The sequence below is a fragment of the Populus trichocarpa genome, chromosome 11, assembly GCF_000002775.5.
Source record: "Populus trichocarpa isolate Nisqually-1 chromosome 11, P.trichocarpa_v4.1, whole genome shotgun sequence".
Taxonomy (NCBI): Eukaryota; Viridiplantae; Streptophyta; class Magnoliopsida; order Malpighiales; family Salicaceae; genus Populus; species Populus trichocarpa.
Window position 1 is genome coordinate 7418791 of NC_037295.2, and position 23709 is coordinate 7442499.

General features: G+C 30.3%; 1 protein-coding gene across 5 annotated transcripts in view; it reads left to right on the forward strand.

The window, feature by feature from the left end:
* LOC18103165 (probable LRR receptor-like serine/threonine-protein kinase At1g29720) overlaps positions 1–23709 on the forward strand; it is a 71506-nt gene extending 47797 nt beyond the window's left edge. The window contains exons 2-23 of one of the 5 annotated variants that reach the window (XM_024591988.2): positions 3262–3331; positions 6180–6372; positions 6481–6552; positions 6803–6874; positions 7430–7501; positions 7627–7698; positions 7798–7869; positions 7938–8009; positions 8102–8173; positions 8329–8394; positions 8483–8548; positions 8770–8832; positions 8935–9000; positions 20920–20973; positions 21051–21095; positions 21381–21424; positions 21831–22219; positions 22314–22509; positions 22796–22816; positions 22929–23057; positions 23224–23348; positions 23431–23709. In XM_024591988.2, coding sequence (XP_024447756.2) covers positions 3262–3331; positions 6180–6372; positions 6481–6552; positions 6803–6874; positions 7430–7501; positions 7627–7698; positions 7798–7869; positions 7938–8009; positions 8102–8173; positions 8329–8394; positions 8483–8548; positions 8770–8832; positions 8935–9000; positions 20920–20973; positions 21051–21095; positions 21381–21424; positions 21831–22219; positions 22314–22509; positions 22796–22816; positions 22929–23057; positions 23224–23348; positions 23431–23454 — 2055 coding nt within the window. In that variant the 3' untranslated portion in view covers positions 23455–23709. The remainder of the gene's footprint in view (positions 1–3261; positions 3332–6179; positions 6373–6480; positions 6553–6802; positions 6875–7429; positions 7502–7626; positions 7699–7797; positions 7870–7937; positions 8010–8101; positions 8174–8328; positions 8395–8482; positions 8549–8769; positions 8833–8934; positions 9001–20919; positions 20974–21050; positions 21096–21380; positions 21425–21830; positions 22220–22313; positions 22510–22795; positions 22817–22928; positions 23058–23223; positions 23349–23430) is intronic. The other 4 variants (XM_052445201.1, XM_052445202.1, XM_024591991.2 and 1 more) reach the window with 4 other exon arrangements.

Sequence of the window (23709 nt, forward strand, 5' to 3'; positions counted from 1 at the left end):
CATTATATTGAATGAGTAAACTCAAGGGAATTTAAAGGGGTGACAAACAAAACTTATAGTTTAATTAAGGGTTAAAAAATATTAATTGGATGGTGTTCGTGTATTAACCTAAATGTGACACTCAGATTCCAACTCCCTCTACCTTCGTTCAATAATTAATTATCGTAGCGTTTTGACGTGAATGGCTTGTGTGGCTTTCCTTTATCTTTTAGAAGTGAAAAGTTCAGGTTTGATTTTTTTTTTTGTTAAAATATTTTACTTTCATAATATTTTGGTATTTTGTTTAATTTGAATTATTTTAAGTTAAAATTCTATTTAATCTTGACTATTTTGGAATATTTTAAATTTTAAAATTATATTTGTTTGACATTGTATTTGTATTGCATAATTTATAATTAATTTATCTTGAATTTGAATTATGTTTGTTGAATTTTTCGTAAGTTATTATTTTTCTTGAATTGAATATGATGATTTTTTATTTTATTTTCAGGAGACCAATAATAACTGGTTGAGGGAGAGATATGGGGACAATCCTTCGACCCATCCGGATTTCATTCCTGATTTATGGATGGAGGTAGGATTGTCTAGTGAACCTAATACAAATTGGGTGTACGGTCTCTCCAACACTACGACCGAGAACTTGCGGGCGGCCTGTAGTGTCTAAATTGTTGGGAGCTTCCAATCAGTATCGAGCACCCAATCTAAGGAGTTTGTGGCCTTGCAGCAACACACGGCTCATCTCACCGAAAAATACTAGTGACTCTCGGCGAATTATGAACAATTCCGCCAAATGGTCATGGACATTAGATCACATATGAGTGATACATGTGCACCTCCTTTTTGATCGTTTAGTCCCGGGAACGACCAACCTCCTCCTCCTCCTCCAGCTCCGCCATTGTTCTAGTTTAATTTTTTTTGTAATGAATATTTAGATAAATATTATTTAACTTTATTTTTATATTTTTGATGTTTAATACAATTTTATTTTCATAATTGGTTTTTTTACTATTAATTTATATAATTTTATATTATTTATTCTAAATAATTTCTTAAAAATTTTGTTTTTAAAACACCACCGATGGATTTACAAACATACCTTCTCCGTCGGTATTTTACAGAGAATTGAAAAATATTTACTGAAAATGCCACAATCATCGACGTCTCTACAAACGGAAACATTCCGTTGGTATTTTATCGAGAGTTGAAAAATATTTACTGCATACACCATAATTACTGACACCTATACAGACAAATACCGTCCGTTAGAATTTCACCGAGAGTTGAAAAATATTTACTTCATATGCCACGATCACCAACGGAATATTTCCAGCGGGAATTTTTTTTGGCGCGTATTTTTTGTCTGTAAAACCATCGGTATTTTTTTTTACCGACATAATGTGGATTAGGTCCGTCAATAAAACTGTTAAATGTTGTAGTGTATTTAAAAGGCGTATAAATTAAGGTATAATGAAATGTCTTGGTATGAATTGAACAATGATAACATGAATGTGAATTCATGAATTTCAAAATTTGTAAAGTGATGTTTGCATCTTCCTTTTTATAAAGAGAGGCACTAGTAGTTGTATTCTCGACATAAGAAACTAGATCATCGAAAGGAGCAAGTAGATGTTCTCCACCTTACTTTTATTTAAAACAATATTACTTTTAAATTTCTTGTTATTGTGTTTGCATCTAAAAAAAAAGAGAAATATCTAAGAAATTTAAAATTAATTGATAAGCCGATCACATGAGTAGGGGTTATGGGTCGGGTGTTTATGAGTTGGTCATTCGAGTGAAGATCTACATATCAGATACCTTTAAGAATATTCTAGGAAGGGAAATCAAAGACATCATATTATGTATTCAAACTGTTATCTTCCTTTTAATATGCTTTTGGTTTCCTTTTATTAAACTTATAAATTTAATAAATTAGGAATATTTGTATATAAACTTATAATTGTAATAATTGATTGTTTTTCTATTTTGTGTTTCTATTTATTGGTCTTGTCTAAGGTTCACAGTAGATTTTTCTTTGTAAGGAAGTCTCTATCTTATCGAGTTAAATCCTAATCGTTCTAAAGTTTAAATTTTAGTATCACATTTATTTTGCACTTTGTATCTTTAATACCTGAGGGTATATACTTTACAATGTAGTTTTATACCTCCAAATATTAAAGTCTACAACTAAATCCTTATTTTTTATGAAAATATGCTTGGAAAACTTAGGATTCGGCCGTATGCATGCAAACAAAATATTTTTTATTTTTTAGAGGAAATTAATTTTTAATTAAGGTTGATTTGATATTTATATATGTTTGGTTAAAACTGTGATTGAAATTGAGATCGAATAAAAAGTAGTTTAATGTATTTGGTTAAGAATATTTTAAAAATTAAAATTATAAAATAATTTAAAAAGATATAAATCCTTTTTCTTTCTCTCTTTTCTGATTGGAATCTCTCTCGTTTTCAGTATGTTCGTAGCAAGTTTCAAGTCAATAAACTGACAAGTTGGTTTTAAATATCTGAGAGTTTTTCCATGAAAATGCTTTTTAGCAGCCTAATAGCTTGTCGTCAATAAATTTGTGGCTCAAATACCTCTATACCTCCTTATCTTTTAAATTTCAACATCTTGCAACCTGCGACTAGGAGAACCATATAAAATACGAGGTTAAGATTCATACCACTATTATTATCATCATTTTAATTTACATACAAAAAAATATTAAATATTTTAAAATATTATGTTTATCAATTAACCCAGGAAATCTCATTGTATTTCACTTAAAAAATTCAAACTAAAAAACTTTATCAAATCAATATCTCTCTACAAATTTTAGAGTAGTTTTTAATTTTTTCAGACAATTTATATTAATGTAGGGGATTGTTGGAATTTTATTTATAATATAGGTATATTTTAAACTAGATTAAAAATGAAGTTTAATTATTTTTGGAGTAAAATGTTTATTGAAATTTAATTTTTAATATAAATTCTTTAACATGGATTATCAATATGATTTAAAAAAAATTATATAATTGAATGAGAAATTAAAAAAAATATTTAATTATTTTTATAATGATTGTAAGAAGTTAAAATTGATACAAGTACTCTGGCACCTGGATGTGACGTTTTAAGATTTGGCAACTATAAATCAAATTAACCTCTCCTTCCCTGCCTGTCTCCTGACGACAAATACAAAACTTATTCGAGCTTTTGCAGCCAATTTTGGGCACAAGATGTTAACGATTTTTCAGCTTTGCCAGGTTATGGTGATGATCAGTTTCTGGAGCTCTATTACTTTGCTTGCTTCTGATCAGCTGCATCCAGGGGAAGGTAAGAACAACCTACCTAGCTACTTAATTAATTAATTGCCCAAGCACTGTTCTTTGATTTCACAGTAATATATCTTCAGATCAGATCAGTGAGGTCTTATAAGTATACAGCAAGTCTTTCAAACTTTTCAACTCATAAAGTTTTCGTTTTTTCTTTTTTTCTTCTTCTTTTTTTGTCCATAAACATCATCACTTGTAACCTTTAAAGGCTAAATATCTTTTTATCGCAACCATTAAATCTTAGATATTATATGGATATAAATTATCTTGTGTTTTGGAATCAAAGAAGGATATTGAATTTGAATATTATGAAAGAATTAAAACAAAAACGACAAAAAAAAAGGTGGTTTTATTCCACTTCCATTTTTGTTATTCTATTTATTGTAGAAAAACAAAATAGCCTATTATATTGTGTTTTTTATTTTTTTTTAAATCTTAAAAGTAATTAATTTTCAAATGAACTTGATTTTATTATTAAAAAAATAATATATTAAATTATTCCTTAATATTCATGACTTTATTTTTAAAAAATACAAAACAAAAGTCAACGTAAATTTTTTATCCTTACAAACTCAACATTGAGTTGGTAAATATTGTGAATTTTATGAACAAATAACTCAATTGATTAAATTTTAGTATCAAATATCATCAACAATTTTATTTTTTTAAATGATATTTATTATTGTTTTATGATGCAATGACTTTACTATTATAGACATGTGTTAGGAACTAAAGAGTACTGTATAGATATTAATATTAGTTTGATAATTTAGATTATTCAAAATGTAATATTTAAGAAAATATATATAGTAAATTAAAAAACATACAAATATTAAAGATAAAATACAATCCTTAAAATATAGGTTTTCTTTGTTACTTCTTCTATTTTGTAATTTTTTTTCTTCTTATTATTATTTTAAGAGTATTATTAGAACGAATTTCTTAAAAGTTAAAATTAAAGAGTAATAAAGACATATATTTAATTATTATATTTTAGTCTTTAGTAAATGGAACGAGAATAACATAAACAAAAGGGTGAACTTGACTTCCTAGTATCATCTTTGTTTGAATTTGGATAACTAGGTTAATAATATTTGGGCCCTCGTTGGGCTTAGTCATACCTAATTTTTGTGACCCTTTTCTAACTACTTTTTATTGTTAGAGAAGCTCAAATTATTTATTTATTATTTATTTTTTTAAAAAAATTATGTGTTTCTTCTATTTGTTATTATTTATTTTAAAAAAAGATTATGTTTTCTTTTTGTCTTTTGAGGTGATTGTTTATTTGTATGAATCTTCTAATATTTTTAATAGGTAAGGACAATAATTTAAATTGTCAAGCTAAATTGAATGAGATTCAACTCAATTTAGTTCAGGCAATATATATACACCTTGACTCAATAGTTTCATTACAAGTCAAATATAAAAATAACATAACAATTAAGTTAATCAAATTAATTTACAAAACTCATGATTAAGGTCATGAGAATATAATAATCTCATAAAAAATAAAAAATAAAAAATAAAAAATATAAATAAAAAATTCAATCTCTAATAACTCTAATGTTGAAAGATAAAATTAAGATTAAATAAAAAAACAAATCATTATTCCAATTAACAATGATTTGTGAGGAGGGGTTAGTGAAGTACCCTTTTTTTTTTTTAGTTCTCGTTAATTATTATTATATAAAATAAATGAATATATAACTTTTACAAATAAAGTTTACTAATTGTGTATTTCTTGCATTAAACTTGAAGAGATTAGTCTGTTGCAAAATTAAACAATTAACCAAAACTCTAGATTGTATGGTGAATTTATTGTAATTATAGATTTTGTTTATTATGAATTGTTATAATGAATTTATTTTTATACCCTTCAATGGAAAAGTTGAAAGGTTAGAAAATATGAGTATTTTGGTCTTTGTATGCTGATCTATTGGTCATTAAAAGATTAAACATGGATATTATATATTATCTTTGCAGATTATTTTGTAAAGCCTAAATATTCTTCTATCTCTAAAGTTAATAAAATTTAAATCCACTATCCAAGAGTGTTTTTAACTTTGTACAGACTTAAAAATCAATAAAATATATTTTTATTATGGATAAGATAAAATAACTTCTATGTGGTGTTTTGTTTTACATAATTTCATTTACAAGCATCTGAATTTTCTAGCACCTAAAAAGTTGTGATTTTGTTTTGTATCTAATTCTTTCTCAAGAAATGACATAGTCCATGATTTGTTTTTTCCGTTTGATACATCTACCGGTTCAAATAACAATAAAATAATATTTATACATAATAAATTTTTATCATCATTCACCAATCCCCCTAGTATAGTTTTTATCATAATAAATACTTATAGTAATAATCCACCAATCCCCTCAGTATAGTTTTTAAACTCCATCTTATTTAGGAGTTAACCTAGCAATCAATCTAGAGTTTAATTTAGATTACGTTTTATTTTAAACTAATTTAAAAGTTAACATAGTTAAATCTAGTTAACTTAATTGAGCCAACAAATAATATTTTCTTTTTTATTTTTTATTTAAAATAATATTATTTTATCTTTACCTGCGAAACTTTCATCCAAATATTAAACCAAATTATCCTGAACGGAGTGATAACTATGACGATAGATTGATATATGACTGCGTGTCTCAAGGTATTTGACGGAATAAGCTCCAGACAAACCGGATACGATAAACATGCCTCCAGTTAACTTGATTCAAATGGTCGAAGGACTGTGTGTAATGTGTATGGCCATTACCTATTTGAGAATGTTTTGAATAGTGCACATTCCTCATGAATTAATTTTTTTTTTTTTTTAAAAAAAAAAACCCACCAGTTGAAGCGTTAAGACAAATCGGTAAGACAGTAAACGAGGATGGCCAACTATCCTTGAAGTTCGTCGATCGTTGTCAACAGAGTGGAGTCGTTGAGACAGTACTGACTTCTGCTCCACCAAACTTAGAAGGGAACAGCACCATCGAATGTAACTGCAGCATCACTGATGATAATTACTGTCACATTACTTCATTGTAAGCCTCTTAATTACTTCACATTTTTATGTTTTTCTTTCTTATATATATATCTTAGCTTTCCTAAACTGTGACCAATGATGTCTCTCTCTCCTGCTTGCAATAAAGCCAGCTCAAAGATTACAGTCTTCCAGGCAGGCTTCCTCCGGAATTGGCCAACCTTACTTATGTCCAAAAAATGTAAGAACCCTTAATTAAGGACATATATATTTGGCTCATGTTTCTGCTTCGAGGCCTCAATTCTGAATCCATTAAATGATTATGAATCTTGAGATGCCTCGATGATAATTAATACTCATCAGATGTTATGTGATTATGAGTTTGCCATTGTCTGTCACAGTTTATATTAAAATTTCAAGCGTTTATATTAATTTTTGGAGCAATTTTCAAGATGGAAAATAATTTTATACAAAAACATTGTCTATGACAGAGATTTCACTCGCAACTATCTATACGGCACAATTCCGGTGGAATGGGCTTCGATGAAATATCTGTCTTTCATGTAAGCTCATTAATAAATTCACCCCTCTTCTTGGTTTATCTTATTTTCTATGTAAGAGTGAGCTTAATGTTGGGAAAATCCGACCGGGGGTGTACTGATATTTGCTCATAGGAGGGTAAAGCACACTGACACAATATTTTACGTGGTTCGGCAAAACCGCCTACATCCACGGGAGAGAGTCCATTTTATTAGAGATTAGAGAAAGGATATACATGGAGGAGGAGGATCACTTCACTCAAACTCTACTCCCAACTCTCATTGCTGCATTTGCAGCTGCTGCAATGGCAGCAAGGCTGCTGCCATTGCAGCTCTCCACTTTCTCTCTATACTCTTCACATTCTCACACCTCTCTTACATTTTGCTCTCTCACGGTGCCCTTTTATAGGCAACAATGGTGCTGCTCCACTTGTTCTTTTGTCAACAAAGGTGGCTGCCAACTCCAGCTCTTCTTCAACAAAGGTGGCTGCCAATAGTCAATGGTTGGTGCTGTCCATTTGCTGCACATGCAATGGCAACAACCCAACACTTAACACAACTAACTAACCTCTTATGCAGCTCGCTTACTGCAAATCGCTTGTCAGGAAATATTCCTGCCCATTTGGGAAGTTTTACTGCTCTCGCCTACTTGTATGGCTTGAATCTGTTATATTGCTCTACCTCTAGTTTGAGTTATTCGAATATTGCAAGCAATGCTAGTTTACTTTGTTCTCCAATGTTTATTTCACTTTATCAAATGCAATTATAAAATATAGGAGCCTTGAATCAAATCAGTTTTCTGGTGTTGTCCCACCTGAGCTTGGCAAGCTTGTCAACTTAAAAAATCTGTAAGACATTTAACTAAATTCTTCATTTGAAGACCTGATACAGATTTCGTTTTCATTAGTTGAAATCTTTGCTTTGATGCCGTAAATTAACAATCGCAGGATACTCTCCGGCAATAAGTTAGTGGGGACCTTGCCAGAGGCACTTGCGCAGATAAAAGACTTGAAGGATTTGTAAGCCCTCACTTATTTTCCTTGAACACCTTTTTTTTTGTTGATAATTTAACATATTCAATGTGCAGTCGCGTAAGTGATAATAATCTTAATGGCACCGTACCCGAGTTCATTGGGAACTGGACTCAACTTCAAAAGCTGTGAGATGTTTATCTTCACAAGATCTTAATTCATTCTAATGCAACATGATACACTTTATTGAGATTTTTTGTTCTTTTCGTGACTAATGTAGTGAATTGTACGCGACTGGATTGCAAGGACCTATACCTCTTGCGATTTTTCATTTGGAAAAGTTGTCTGATTTGTGAGTAAAACCACTTTCTTGTGCTGCATACCTCCTGCTGTATTAATTATTGAAGAATTCTCTCTGTGTGTGTGTGTGAGAGAGAGAGAGAGAGAGAGATAAATGAAGGGAATTGAACATTTAACTTGTATTTAAGGTCTCTTACTGTTCTGCAGGAGGATTGCTGATATGCCTGGACCAGAGTTTCAGTTACCTAAAAAGCCGATTGAAAGGAAATACTTGTATGTGAACTGCTTCATCACTTTTCACAGTAAAGTTGAGGATATGTTCTGTTCAGAACTGTTTAACCAACCTGTAACTTGTTGTCAGGGTTCTGAGGAATATCAATTTAGCTGGAACAATCCCAGAAGACGCATGGAAAGTGGAAAAAACACTGTTAAGTGTGAACTTCACTCATCGCCTTACATCTGCTGCTAAGCAACATAGAATTTCTTTTTATACATTTCAATTCTGCCACATTTTTCATTATGATCTCCATGTACATCTGCCGCAAAGCAACATAGAATTTCTGTTTATTGCAATTATATTTACTAAGATGTAAACTTTTCTTCAGAGATACTGAAGCCTAAAATTTTGTTTGCTGAAATTTCTTGCAGCGACTTAACTTTTAACAAGTTGGTTGGGGAGATTCCTCCTACTACAATACGACGACAGTTTACGTGAGCAATGTTAAAGTCTGATAATTTGAAATTTGGTTATTGAAATCTTATCGAGGATGGCGCAATAAATTATGCTGAAAGTATGAGTGTGGTTCTTACCAGGTTTTTGAGTGGCAACAAGCTGACTGGAACAGTGCAAGACTCATTCCTCCAAAACAGCCAAAATCTGTAGGTTCCTAAATTACACCCATCATTGGATTCAGTACTTATTTGAATATTGATATGCTTTGCCTTTTTTCCTTGAAGATCCATGACTAATATTGCCTGTAAGTTTATGAACTGCATGACCTTAACTGAATATACAAATATGAGATTTGACCTCTCTGCGCTGAAACACAATAATATAACCTGAGAGTGAAGCTGCAAGTAATTAATTTTGATTTTAAAAAAAACCGCTTACTTTTATCGTCTTCTCTGCACTGCAGTCTCACCGCTGACAGCACTGCATTCAATTTTGTCATGCTTATCTCTTATGCATCATGAACATGTTCATTCCCAGTTTCCCCCTTTCCTATTATCCTTGACCTGTGTGTTTCCATTGCCTTCACACTAAGAGTGTGTTCGGTATTGCGGTAGCTGTTGTGGTTGTGGTTTAAAAAAAGTTGTTTTTATAAAAAGTACTTTTAGTTGAGTTTGGTTTGAAAAAATAGGTGTTTGGTTAAAACTGTGGTTGAAATTGAGGTTGTAGAAAAAGTAGTTTAATGTGTTTGGTTAAAAGTGCTTTTGAAATTGAGGTTATAAAATAATTTTAAAAAATATATATTAATATTGATGGTTTTAATTTAAATATTGTGGATTTAACTATTGCTATTACATTATGAAATAAATCATATTTTATATATATAAAAAAATTATTGTTCCATTAAACTATCTACAATTCCATTACGTACAAAATTCATCCGACAAGAACTACAAAATTAGGTAAAATATTATCAGGAATAAAATTGAGATTATAGTACAAGTAAATTTAATTCACTTTAAACTAATTTTTTTTTTAAAAAAAATTATTGTTCACGTTTAGTGCGAGTGAAATCAATTAAATGCACTGATTTTAAAAAAAAAAAAACTATTCAGTGAACGGTGGAGGCATGCATCCACTGTTCACTGAACAGTGAAGCACGGTTCCTTTCTTGGAACACGCAGGAAGCAGCTCCTAGCTGCTTCCTTTTTCCTTGCGTTTCAAACGCAGCTTGACATGGGACCCATGTACAGTAATAAGCGTTTGTTAATTAACCAAACAGCTTGTAACATTTAGCCGCAAGAAACGTGGACGCCACCACGTAGACAAACAGGTTCTAAGAGTGTTTGGAAATGAAGTTAAAATCACGTTTACTGAAAAATTAAAAAAATTTTGTTTTTTTTTATATTTTGAGATTGTTTTGATGTGCTAATATCAAAAATAATTTTTTAAAAAATAAAAAAAATATTATTTTAATACATTTTACAAGCGAAAATCACTTTGAAATGCAACCTCTATCATACTCCTAAACACCCCATACTTCATTTTATGCTAATATTTCATACTCACGGGAGGTTAATGAGTAGATACACTAAGAACCACAACTGGTATATAAATTATTATTTTTTAACATAAAATACTACCAGATTTAACAGTTTTATCGACGGAAATTTTTGTCAATATTTACACTAGCAGTCCATCAGTACATATGTTACCAACTGACTCACAAACGGAAACGGTCCGTTGAAAAAACTTTCGTCGGTAATTTATGGACTGTTGGTGAGTTCGTTGATACTAAATATACAGATGGATTAATAAATAGACAAAACATGCAAAAAACAATTACCCGCTTTATTCCGTCTATAATTATAATATACCACCAACAGAATATCATCTGTAATTTCATTAGTGCGGTAACAATATTAGTGGCATTTGTAGTAATTCTTTTCCAATTCTCTAGAATATACTAACGGTTAGTTCTGTCGGTTACCCCATCAGTCATCGTGGCATTTGCAGTAATTCTTTTCCAACTCTCTCGAATATAACGATGGAGTTGTTCCGTCAGTGACCCTGTCGGTAATATTTAAAAAAAATATATTGAACAGAAGTAGAATAATATAACAGTGACATTTACAATAATTCCTTTTCAACTATCTAGAATATACCGATAGAGTTCTGCCATTAGTAATATTTTAAAATATATATTGAACAGAAGTAGAATAAAATAAAATAAAATAAATTAGTATAAAAATCAAATATGTATTACAAATTTAAATATTTGTATGTTCAAATACAATAAATTTAAAATAGAGACAACATTGAAGGAGGAGGAGGAAGCCGGTCGTAGGACTAATTAGGGGGTGCACATGAACCACCCATTTGTGATCTCATCTCCATTACCAATAGATGGAGTTTTTCATAACCAACAGTGAGTTATTCATATTTATCGTTAAGAAACAAATTATTCTAAATTTACAAAAATTCAATATAATAATTAAAATTAATCTTACACATTTAATCGAAATTGAACAACAAAATTGAAAAAAAAAACTAAAATTCAACAAAATAAAGGAAAAATTATTTCAATAACAACTAAAATTCATGTCATTTATTGATTCATAAAATTATTAAGAACACAAAATTGAACAAAAATAATGACAAAAAAACAAAAATAATGCAAAAAAAAAAAAACAAAACAAAAAAAGGATAAAAAAGAATGAAAAATTCTTACCTTAATAGCATGCTTTATTTTAGCTCTTAATTAAAAAAGAAAGAAAGAAAAGACATTGTTAATAAACCCCAAATAAGAAGAAAAATGAAGAGAGACAACATACCCTAGAATGAGAAGAGAAGATAATGCTTGATTTCATGTGAGAAGGAGAGAGAGAAGAGAAGATAAAGAGAGAGAAACAGGTGTGTGAGAGAAGAAAAGAGAAGAAGAAAGAAAAAGATGAAGTCTCGTTGTCAAGATTCCGGTCTTTTATTTTAGTTTTTATTGATGGGATTACCGATAAGCAATTAAATATTAATATTTTTAATATTTTCGTTAGTGATTCTGTTTGTAAAGTCAAATGGAAATTTTCACGAAAAGTTTCAAAAAGCCCTCCATATATTATCAACAACTTTTCATTCCACGGGTGATTCTATTAAAAAAAATGAATAGTCAAAAGAACATTAATTATCATTGCATTGAGAAGTAAACATTTCTCATAGTCTCTGAATATACCGACGGACACATTTCATCGGTAAACTCGTATGTAATGAACACTGAACAATGACAGGGTAAAGTGGTACAGTTCTCATGGTCTTTGAAATATACTGATAAACACAGTTTTTTGGTATACTCATATGTAATGAATATCGTGAATAGTGTCAAGGTGAATGAGAATAGTTCCCATAGTCTCTAGAATATATCGACAAATACTTTTTATCGGTATATCTGTATATAATGTACAGTCTATTTGTACTTTTATCGGTATAAAATAGTGTTTGATGCCAAATTATATCTATATTCTGTATTCATACATCCTCCAAATAGTTAAATTCACAACTATACACGCAACACAATAACATCAGTTCACATTACAATAATAAAATAAATATTTTTTTTCATTTAATAATAAATTATCATCATTGTCATTAAAGTGAAGTGAATTTCATCAAAAAATATTACATTATATTTTATGGCATTACACATTCATGTTGTGCAAATTAATCATAATTTTCTTCTTCGTCAATTTACCCGTCCTCATTTCCATCATAATCTTATATATTGATTTCATCACTATCATCTTCATCAACTTCTGTATGTCAGCTAGAGTTCAAAATATCATTCAACTCTTTAATGTCAACATCAATAAAAATATTCTCGGCAAAGCAAAAATTTGAATTTTCTTCTAAGTCATTAGACGAAGTAACTCGATATGGATCAACTAATTCACCAAGTTGAAAGACATCATCTCTCATAATTAATTCATCGTTTCCATCTTGAATAACCTTAACATGACCTCTATGTTTAGTTTTCACTACGGATAAACTTGTTGGAATTACTTGGCAAAAACAAAGGCATTGTCAACATTCTAAAGTCTAGCATTTGAATTAATTTTGACCAAACCATGATGGAGATCTACTTTGATTTCTCTGTCAGTGGTGTCATAGTAATAATATTTGAATAAAAATACTCTATTATGCTCGCTATGATATTATAATTCAATAACTTTTTCTAACTTCTCATAATAGTCAACTTCAAACTCATTAAAAGTCAATCCCTTAACACAAACCCCATTGTTATATATTTTTCTACCCTACCCATATTCTTCAGTATTAAACACATGTTCATTGATAGAATACCCGTTATAGCACTTCACCTTTTTTTCAAGACCTAGAGTTAGTAAAGACCAAGTAATACAAGCATTTCCTTTTAATTGGTAAACGTAGTACATGAAGTACAACTATGAACAATTAACAAGAAATATATAATGAAATTAAGCGTCACAAGAGATAAAAATAATTAAACAGTACTTACATGTGTTCTAAACCACGTGAAAAATTGTTCATCTCATAATCAAAAGATTTAGGATTTAGTTAGCTATGAGTTTTACGATAGTAAATATTGATGTTGTTACCTGTAAGGAATTCAATAATGTATTAGTTTATAATATTATAAGAGATAAATTGTTTGAAAATAATGACATGTTAAGTAGTATGCTTACTAAATAAAATGTCTCAGTTCATCGCAGTTAAATAACACATAATTATGTACTTGTCTAAATTCTATTTCTGACGAATATTTTTCCCTCGCAACATTTTTTTTGGTATGGGTTGTCTAGGATAAAAGAATATATTAACAAGTTCTCACTTGAAGGCACTTACTCACCATCGTCATTCCTTGGAATAAGATTGATTTTTGTTCTTAATTGAGGCTAAAAATAGTATGAGATAAATGTTAAGATCTCTTCAAGAATATAAGCCTCACATATCGAAGCCTCAACATGTGTCTTGTTTTTTTAATTTTCTCTTAAGGATGAACAAGTACATGCATAATATTAAATGAATTTTTTGAAATATGCAAAGAAAGACAATAAAATTTTAATTATGATGTATGTGTAGACGCTAACCTCTCAAATAGATACATCCATCTATATTGGACTAGGCCTTTAACTTTTGACTTAAACCGTAAATGTAAAGGTAAATGCTTCATTGAGTCGAAAAACAATACCTCTCAAATAGATACATCCATCTATATTGGACTAGGCCTTTAACTTTTGACTTAAACCGTAAATGTAAAGGTAAATGCTTCATTGAGTCGAAAAACAATGAAGGGAATATCATTTAAAGTTTGCATATTATCTGGATGATAATCATTTCAAGTTGCTCTATGTGTTATGTCTGCAACTTATTTGAGCATATATCTCTAAAGAAGTGATTTGTCTTTGTATGTGCTTATTTGACAATAAATCCATGTAAGCTAATGAAATGAGTGTTTGTATAAACACGTGACAGTTATGGCTCTTCATTTCATAAAATCTACAATCCTTCAAATTCATCATGCTTGATATGTAGAGGTATATCCATTAGGAAAACGTAGACTTTAAGCCATTGGTAGACAACTAACTATGCATTCTTATCTAAGGCGAAACTGACTTTGGGTTTTGCGACCTATGACCCAACATAAGTCAACTCCAAATTTTTATGGTGACAAAACAAAGCTATATTTCTTTTAGCCTTGATGTTGTCTTTTTTCTTCCCCTTCATGTCCATAACTGTGTTGAAAATATTCTCAAACACGTTATTTTTTATATGCATGACATCAAGGTTATGACAAAAAAGATTGGTCTTCAATAAGAAAGCTCCCAGAAAATACTTCACTTTATCCAATTATGGGTTATACCAAAACCAAGAAACTTCTGCTTACTCGATTGAAAATCAAACTCAATGCCATCGTACTCCGACACTGCATTATACAATTCTTCATCTGAAAGAAGCGACGGTGCAACATCCATTTCAATTATGCCAACAAGAAGTCCTTTTTGTTCTTTCTGAACTTGTGATTTGTTGGCAAGAACCGGTTATGACAGTAAAAAAGGAGAGGATGTTTTACCGTGGTTTGTTAGCGTGAATGGTTTGTTATTTTCCATATAGTATGGACATACTAGTTTTCCATGCATGCTCTAATCAGAAACCATTTCATAAGCTGGAAAATCATTGATAATCGACATTAAAGCTACCTTCATTAGAAAATTTTGTTTCCTTGATACATAATAAGTCAAAGCTCCAGATGAACACTATTGCTTCAACTTACCAATCAATAGTTGAAGAAAAACATCTATATTCCAACCTAAACTATTAGGACCAGGTATGATCATAGATAAAAATATGAATTACGATCTCATATACATCTCTGGTGGCAACTTGTAAACCATAAGTATCACCGGCTTACAAGAATAAGGAGCAATAAATGACCTGAATAGATTGAATATGTTTATACATAACCCAAGATACACGTTCTTTGTCTCCATTAAAAATTAAGGATGCACATTATTAAAGCATTTCCAGGTTTCACCATTGGAAGGGTGTATCATCACTTCATCTACCGTATCATGTGATTGGTGTCATGTCATGTGCTCGGTAATTTTTGGTGACATGAATAACATCTGCAGTCTAGGTATGATTGGAAAGTATTTTTTTTTTGTGAGACATGAGTTTATAACGAGAATGCTCGCATGTTCTACACTCGGTTAACTTTGTATTTTCAAGGTAATACAACATATAGAAGTTTAGACATATGTCAATTTTCTAGTATCCTAGACTAAGAAGTATAAAAATTCTCTTTCAGCCTATTCCTTTCAGGTAAAATGTTTCTCACTCATTTGATAATTCTGTCATAATCAACCTCACTCATCTCATGATTTGACTTGATGTTGAACACCTGCGTAACAACAGATAATTTACTATGATTTATGCAACCATCTCATAATGGTTCATCAGAATCTTTCAAAAGATTAAAAAAAGCTAGCTGTGTTTGTATTAGGTTCTTCATCTATGATTGGACATTGATCGGCATAACCTTAATCATTCCAATCGCATCCATAATCATAGTCCTATAAGGATTACTATTATCATCTACAACTCTGTACAAATTGCTAGAACTAGAAGTTGATTCAACCATCCTTTCTACCATGATATCGTGAGGAACATATGGTTCCTCGTGTGCATATCATTACAAGTATTTCTCAATGAACCCATTTGTAGAAGATACATTATTACAATATCTTAATTAATAAACTTTTTATTTTTACACTTTTTACATGGACATTTAATACCCCTTCCACTAATATTTCTCAGATTAAACAGTGCGTGATTAATAAAACCCTAAACTCCAGTACAATAATTCATCCTCCATAGCTATTGGGGTGAATCTCTATACATTGATGAACGATCATCCATTACCTATATTAAAACTATATAAAATAATGATGACAATAGATATTAATGAACTATGTTAACTAAATAATTTGTAAAAATATTGATTTAGCGCAAGCTTATTCAATCTATTTTAATAGCATTCTTAATTCATTATCAATTATCTATACAAATTCAAATTTCTACACATTTACCAAAAAATTCAACTCGGCAATAAAATTGATAAAATATAAAATAAATCCGTTAAATAAGCCATTATTTATTTCATCACAAAACACATAAGTCAAAAATTTGGTATAAGTTTCATCATTTTACAAACAAATATAATTTTATAAAATCTAAAACAAACCCTAACACGTACAAAATCTATACAACAAATTTGTATGAGAAAAAACTATAATACGAGTAAACACTCAAACAAAATACATATACTATAAAACAAAAATGGAAAAATATCAACATTTTAAAATTTAGTTCAAATAAAAAAGAGTGGATTTGCTTACTTAAAATGAAGAAATCTCAGTAAAATTTGAATCATAAGACGGATGTTGACAAACTGAGTGTTGTGGTGGCTGAATTTGTTGTGGGAGGTTGAATTGTGTTAAGATTGGGGGGAAGGGGTGGTTGTTTGGTCTAGTAAAAAATACATAAGAAAGAAGGAGAAATGAGAGAGGAGGAGAGGAGGGTCGATTGTCAGGTCATAAATTAAATATCATTGATGATATTATCAACATAATTATTCTGTTAGTAACTTTGTTGGTTATTCTGTTGATAAAATTATCATATCACCGTATTATTTGCCTTTTTGAATCCCATTATAATACCCTCCATCATTTTCTCAGCATATACTGAGGAGATTTACCCGTCGACATATTCATAGATGTACTGTACCGTCGGGTTAATTCCATTGGTAATGTTGTTTATAAAAGTTACATATCATCATATAGTTTGACTTTTTTTTTCATTCCTTATTTCCCATTGTAATTCCCTCGGTATATATTGATAGAATTTTTCTATCGATGTTTGCCAATAGATACAGGGATGAGAAACTCTGTCGGTAAAGGTCATCGTAATATACTGACAAAATTTTTTCATTAGTTTTTCCTTTTGTATTTGTCAATTTTCTAGTAGTATATGCTCACCTATGAGCTTTTTGAGTGAACTAATTGTGAGTTGATCTGAGTTGAATCTCACCTTTTGTCACCTATTTTGATATTCTCATCAAGCAATATGAATACTTCTCTATGGATGTTGACAATCTAAGTTACTAATAAACAAATACTTACTCATGCATATAGGTTTTTTATTAATCCCGGGTAGCATCTATATAAAAAAATTATTTACTCTCTAATTTTTTTCCATGGATTGTTTGTCTTCCTGTGGATATTTTGATATTTTCAATCATTGGTAATCATATAAAATTGCAATGTTTATGTTGAAGTCATAGATGGAGAGAAAAAAAAAAGAGATAGCTAACACAATTAATGACTGGATGTCTAGGTTGAATAGCTAGAAAAGTAAACAAATTGTTTATAAAATTATCAAAAATTTCAAAGTTTCTTTTTATAGTAGCCGCAACTCTATAAATACTAGAAAAATTCTAATTAAAATAAATATTTTCCCTTTTGAAATACCATCATAAATATTACCTAATAAACCATTAAAAGAAAAACACTAATTATATGAGAGATACTATAGTTCTAGTTCTTGTATCATTCTCTTCGTATTGGAAGAAATATGTATTAAGCTAAAACAATTATTACCTTGATCTTGTAGATGTCCAATCAAGACTCTCTTCTTTTCTTTAATCATTTCAATTGTATAAGAAACAATTCTAAATATCATTTTCAATCTCTTCATGTTAATGTTTTGTATAAGAAACATTAATTATTAAATTATTTCTCTTTATTTGACTTCTAAAGTAATGAATTTCAACCTCAAGCTTGCTTTATCAATACGTGTTGTATCTATATAGTCCTTGAATAAATTTATCTTTGTGATACTAGAAAACTAGTAATCAAAAGGATTACTGTCATATAAATTTATAATTTTGTTTTTTTTACAAACTTCCATGTTCCTTTTATACTCTACTTTTAGCTTGTCAATGAGGAAATCATTAATACCTTTTGATTGGGTTGGTTTAGCATCCTTTGCAACCCCAACTTATCTTGGTTTTGATCATAACCATAAAATTGATTTTTACTAACATAATTTTTTGTTGGCAATTAAGCTATATTTTTGTTGATATATAAATTACTAATAGATTCACTGATGAAAACCTATCATTGATGAGCTTCTCGTTAGTGATATCAGGTCCATCGATAATTTTGCTGGTGAAGTTACTTACCGACAAAACACTAATAGAATATTTAGGCAAAACAAAATATTTGGCAACCATTTTTATATCAATGAATCCATTGGTAAGTATTACTGATGGATCAACAATGGAATACTATCAGTAATGGATTGTGTATCACCAACATTAAAATTCTATAGGTGAATTCATCAGTGTATATCAATACAATTCACAATTCTATGTAATTCTCTTAGGAAAATGATTTACATTACCATTAGAATCACTAACAAAATTTTATGTCCGTCGGTGATTCAGTAATTTGTTTTTTTAATACATGCTTATTTGGATCAAATAATTTGACATTGAATAACATTAAAAAAAAAAATTAATTGAAGAACACACTTTATATTATTAATTTAACTATAAAATCAATTACAAATGTCTTTATATATTAGAAATAAGTTGAAGCTACAAGTGGAGGAGGGGAGGGGAAGGGGAGGGGAATCTCTTAAAGGTTCAAGGCATCTCCAAAGGAAGAGAAAAAAGAAAGCCAAAAAGGAAAATAAAAAAAAAAATTGGTTTTCATCCCTCATTTTTATAGCTCCAATGAGATAGCTATTTTTGAGAGACAAAATAACATTTTTATATTAGAGAGCTATTCTTACGTATTGATCAAAAGAGCCAAAAGTTTATTTAATATATTTTTATGCAAAAGAGGGGTTTTGTTTGGAGTTGTATTAGTTAGTTACAATTAATAAATAGTTGAATCAATATTAAATATATTAAAATATAATTAACTTTTCTAAATGGGTTTTTTTTCATTGGAATGCATATATTAAAAATATCATATTTACATTATTCAAAACGTCATATTATCAATTTGGCTCTTTTAAATAATTTCTTTCCTTGGAGATGCTCTCATAAGGGAAGGACAATGAATCGACATGTATGTCATCATCTTTTCCTATTGCTTCCTACTTAATTCTTCATATTGCGCCTTTAGTTGGGCCTTCAGATTTGCCGTCACAACAATAATTTGTTCTGAAACCAACTCCTAATTGATTTGTTGATGGTTGGCTCGAGCTAGATAGTAGGATGTCTATGATAAAGACATTACAACACGCCCTCATATCTTGGGTTGTAGTCATAGGGATACCCTAAACCTGATTCTTATTCGGTACACTAATTGCTCCAGCTTATTCAATCAAATTAATAAAATTTAATAATCATCAATTCCATAAAAAATTAATTTTCTCAAAATTTTCAACTTAACAATAAAATTGACAAACTATGATTGATATTCATTAAATAATCCATCAATTCTTCCAATATAATAGTCTAAATTACAAAATCAAACTCAATTTCATCAAATTATAAACAAATTCAATTTTTCTCAAATCTCAAACAAATCATACTTCAATATAACAAAATTCTCAATAAAAAGGTTGTAAAATACTTAAATATACAAGCAAACTAGAAATACTACATAAAAATAAAAATAAATTAAGCTAAAGTATGAATGGGTACGTTTTCTTATTTGATGTAGGGAATATTTAGAAAAACAATTAAACCAAGATAGTGATGTTTACACTACTACGTTTAGGGTAAAAATAAAAATAGGGGAGGGAAGGGGCTATTGTTTTGATATGCAGTTAAAGAAAAAGGAGGAAGAGGAAGAAGAAGAAGAAGAGAGGAAAGAGAGATGTGAGGTTGCTGTCAATTATAACACTTTTAAATTTTCCGATGAAATCACTAACAAACACTAGCAATGGAATATTTCCATCGCTAAATCCATTAGCAAATAATGACGTGTCATATTATCAGGGGAGTCACTAACAACATATTTCTTGATTTTTTAATTATTTTATTCTATTAAAAGTTCCATCGGTAATTATTAGTAAAATATATTTTGTTGCTAATTAAGTTGATGTCTGATGGATAGTTTTCATTACTTTTTTCATCGGACATTACCAACAAAAAATATTCCGTCAATAATTATAAACTAAGAAATTTCAATCGTTTGACAATAATAACCAAAATTCGATTTTTAGCTTTAACATCAACATGCATGGAGGAAAAAGGAAAAAAAAAAAAGATAGCTAACACAACCAAAAGCAGTTGGTGGCTAAACAATCCAAAAAAAAAAAGAGAAATATATATATATATATATATATAGTACTAGCAGCTTTTTAAATACTAGCATATCAATTCTAAATAAAGTTAATAAACCATTTCCCTTAAAAACAATTAAATCTTAGTCATCGAAGCCATCACCATCAATAAAAGAAAAAACATTATATGAAAGCTAGTGCATTTCTAGCGCTTGCATCGTGAAGTTTATATATTCTCTTTATTTGTTAACCTCGTGGAAGTTTGTATTTAGATTTATGATTTTCTTGATCTCTTCCAGTGATGTTTCGTACAATAACTTTTCACGGTCACCAAGATGCAGCAGCAGTAACGGGTAAGGATGTTCATAAATTTTTGAAATGGGATATTCTTGGTGATTTTGAAACTGAATGATTTGAGCTCATAAATCAGGAATAATATAAACTGGTTTCGAAGCTCGTCCAGCTATAATAACTTGTAAGGCTCTTCTTTTATACTCTGTAACTAAGTAATAAACTATACTACATCTTTAAATCCTACCTAAGCAGAATAGATAGATATCCAGAATTAATTTATGCTCAAAGTATAATGCTTATCATTTTTTCAAAGAGCAAACACATCTTGAATATTTTCCTTGAGAGACAATTTTTTTAAGCATGTTTTGATTCTGATTCCGAGGGTTTTTTCTGATACCAGATTCTTAGAATTCAATCTACAAAACCATTTATTATTCTAACATACTATAATTTCCATGATATACAGAAGCGATCTTCTTCCATGCTCAGAGATATCTCGGTGCCCAAAATGTATGTTTTTTTTATCATAATAAGTACTTGTGCACTTCATAAAATCCGAGTGTGCCATTAAATTTATTTGTGTGCGTGTACTTCAATGTTTGAATGACATTGATGATTGTTAGCTTTTTAATTAGATTCTATCTCGAAAAACTAATAAGGTCAATTCATGGTCACTTTGTTGGAAAATTTATACATCAAAACGTGCTGATAGAAGGTCATTCATTGCGTTGGAAAATTTATACATCAAAACGTGCTGACAGTGGCAAGCCACTTGATGAAGTGTTGACCAGTGACTAATCATAGTTTTGAAACTTTGTAGTAAAGTAAACGCATTCCCCCTTGATATGCTTCTATAAGTATGACAAAAAGGAAAATTGAAATATGTCTAATGGTATAGTAGTTTTATGTGCTGCAGATTATCGTTCATTCTATATAAACTGTGGTGGACAAGATGTAAAGAATGGGAGAATCTTGTATGAAGGTGATCAAGATAGTGAAAGTAATGCTGCTGCAAGGAGTTATTATAGATTAGGATCAAACTGGGGATTCAGCAGCACAGGAGATTTCATGGATGATAACAACTTCAATGATAACAAATATACGCTTCAATCAAATTCTAATATTTCTCTGGTTGACTTTGGATTGTATGCAACCGCACGTAAAACTCCCCTGTCTATCACGTATTATGGATATTGTCTAGAAAATGGGAATTACACTGTCAGACTCCACTTTGCTGAGATACAATTCACAGATGAAAAACTGTACAACAAAGTTGCAAGGCGAGTTTTTGATATTTACATTCAGGTAATTAATTATCTTTTCCTTCCGAAGAGATTGTGGATGTCCTTTTTTGTTTCTTTTTCAAAGCAACCCTTTTGAGTAGGAAACTTTGTTCCAGGGAATACAAGTGCAAAAGGATTTTAACTTTACAGAGGAAGCCAAAGGATCTAACAGAAATTTCACAATAGCATTCAACACCGCTGTGACAGACCGTACCCTGGAGATCCGATTATACTGGGCTGGAAAAGGCACTACTAGCATTCCAAGAAGAGGAAATTATGGTCCTATAATTTCTGCTATATCCGTATGTTCAGGTATGTTACATGTTCTTTTTCTGCCTCTCATTTGAAACTTACAGACTTCAAGGAGTCTAATTTATACAGTAGAAGGAAACCATTGAATTCATTTCTATTTCAATTTTATGAGCTTTCTGGGTTTTTTTTCCGTCCCCTAACTGATGAGATTAAACACATTTAATGTGTCTCATAAACCAATCTGCATAAGTGATTAGCCTGATTTTTGCTGTCACTGTAACTGTAAGCTTCTTCCACTCACTTCATTATCCCATCTAAGAATCTTTCCATGATCTGTGGTTTTCAGGTTACAGAACTTATTGTGAAGGTGAGAATTGAATTCTGCTATAGTGGTCGGGTGTCTTTACAGCGTTAATGTTCATTATCCATTTGATGGGATGTTTAGCCTTCTTTGCGTTTGCAATTTTATTTAATATCAGAACCTGAGGAAGCAAGTAAGAAACCTATTGTGATCGGAGTTGTCACTTCAGCAGCGTTCCTTATTCTCTTGGTAATGGGTGTCATTTATTGGAAGTTCTGCTATGGAGACAAATACACAAGAGAACGAGGTATTGTAAAATCAGTCATTTCCGCAAACTGAGTCTTCTCTTAATTTTCTAGATAATGGCGAATCACACTAAAGAATGCGCGTAGTGCATCGATGTATGATGTTCAAGCATTTCTATTATTTCACGATATGTCTCCTGACTGTCATTCTCCCATACCAACTGCTAGGTGCAGAGCTTAAAGGGCTAGATTTGAAAACTGGTTCCTTCACCTTGAGGCAGCTAAAAGCGACCCCTGACAATTTCAATTCAGAAAACAAGATTGGAGAGGGTGGTTTGGGATCCGTATACAAGGTTTGTCATCTAATGAATTTTTCGTATTATCACAATTTTATTATGCTATAGCTTTTAGATGCGTGATTGACTTCCTATGCAGGGTGAAACCTCGTCTTTAATTTGAATAAAGCCAAAGACGTGCTTGGAGCTTCGTTTGTAATCATATAATTAATGATGATACAGTTAATGATCAAGATTTAGACAACGTTTTGTTGCTTACCATCCATCATGCTATGGTTATGGATTTATAATTCTATACATGTAAACGGTCTATGAAAGCTATCTCCGTGGTTGTGAGAATTCAGAGCCCCAGGCACTCTTCCTGGCCAGTGATTATTACTCCCGATTTGTGAAGATGGATATTATGAATATTTTTTTT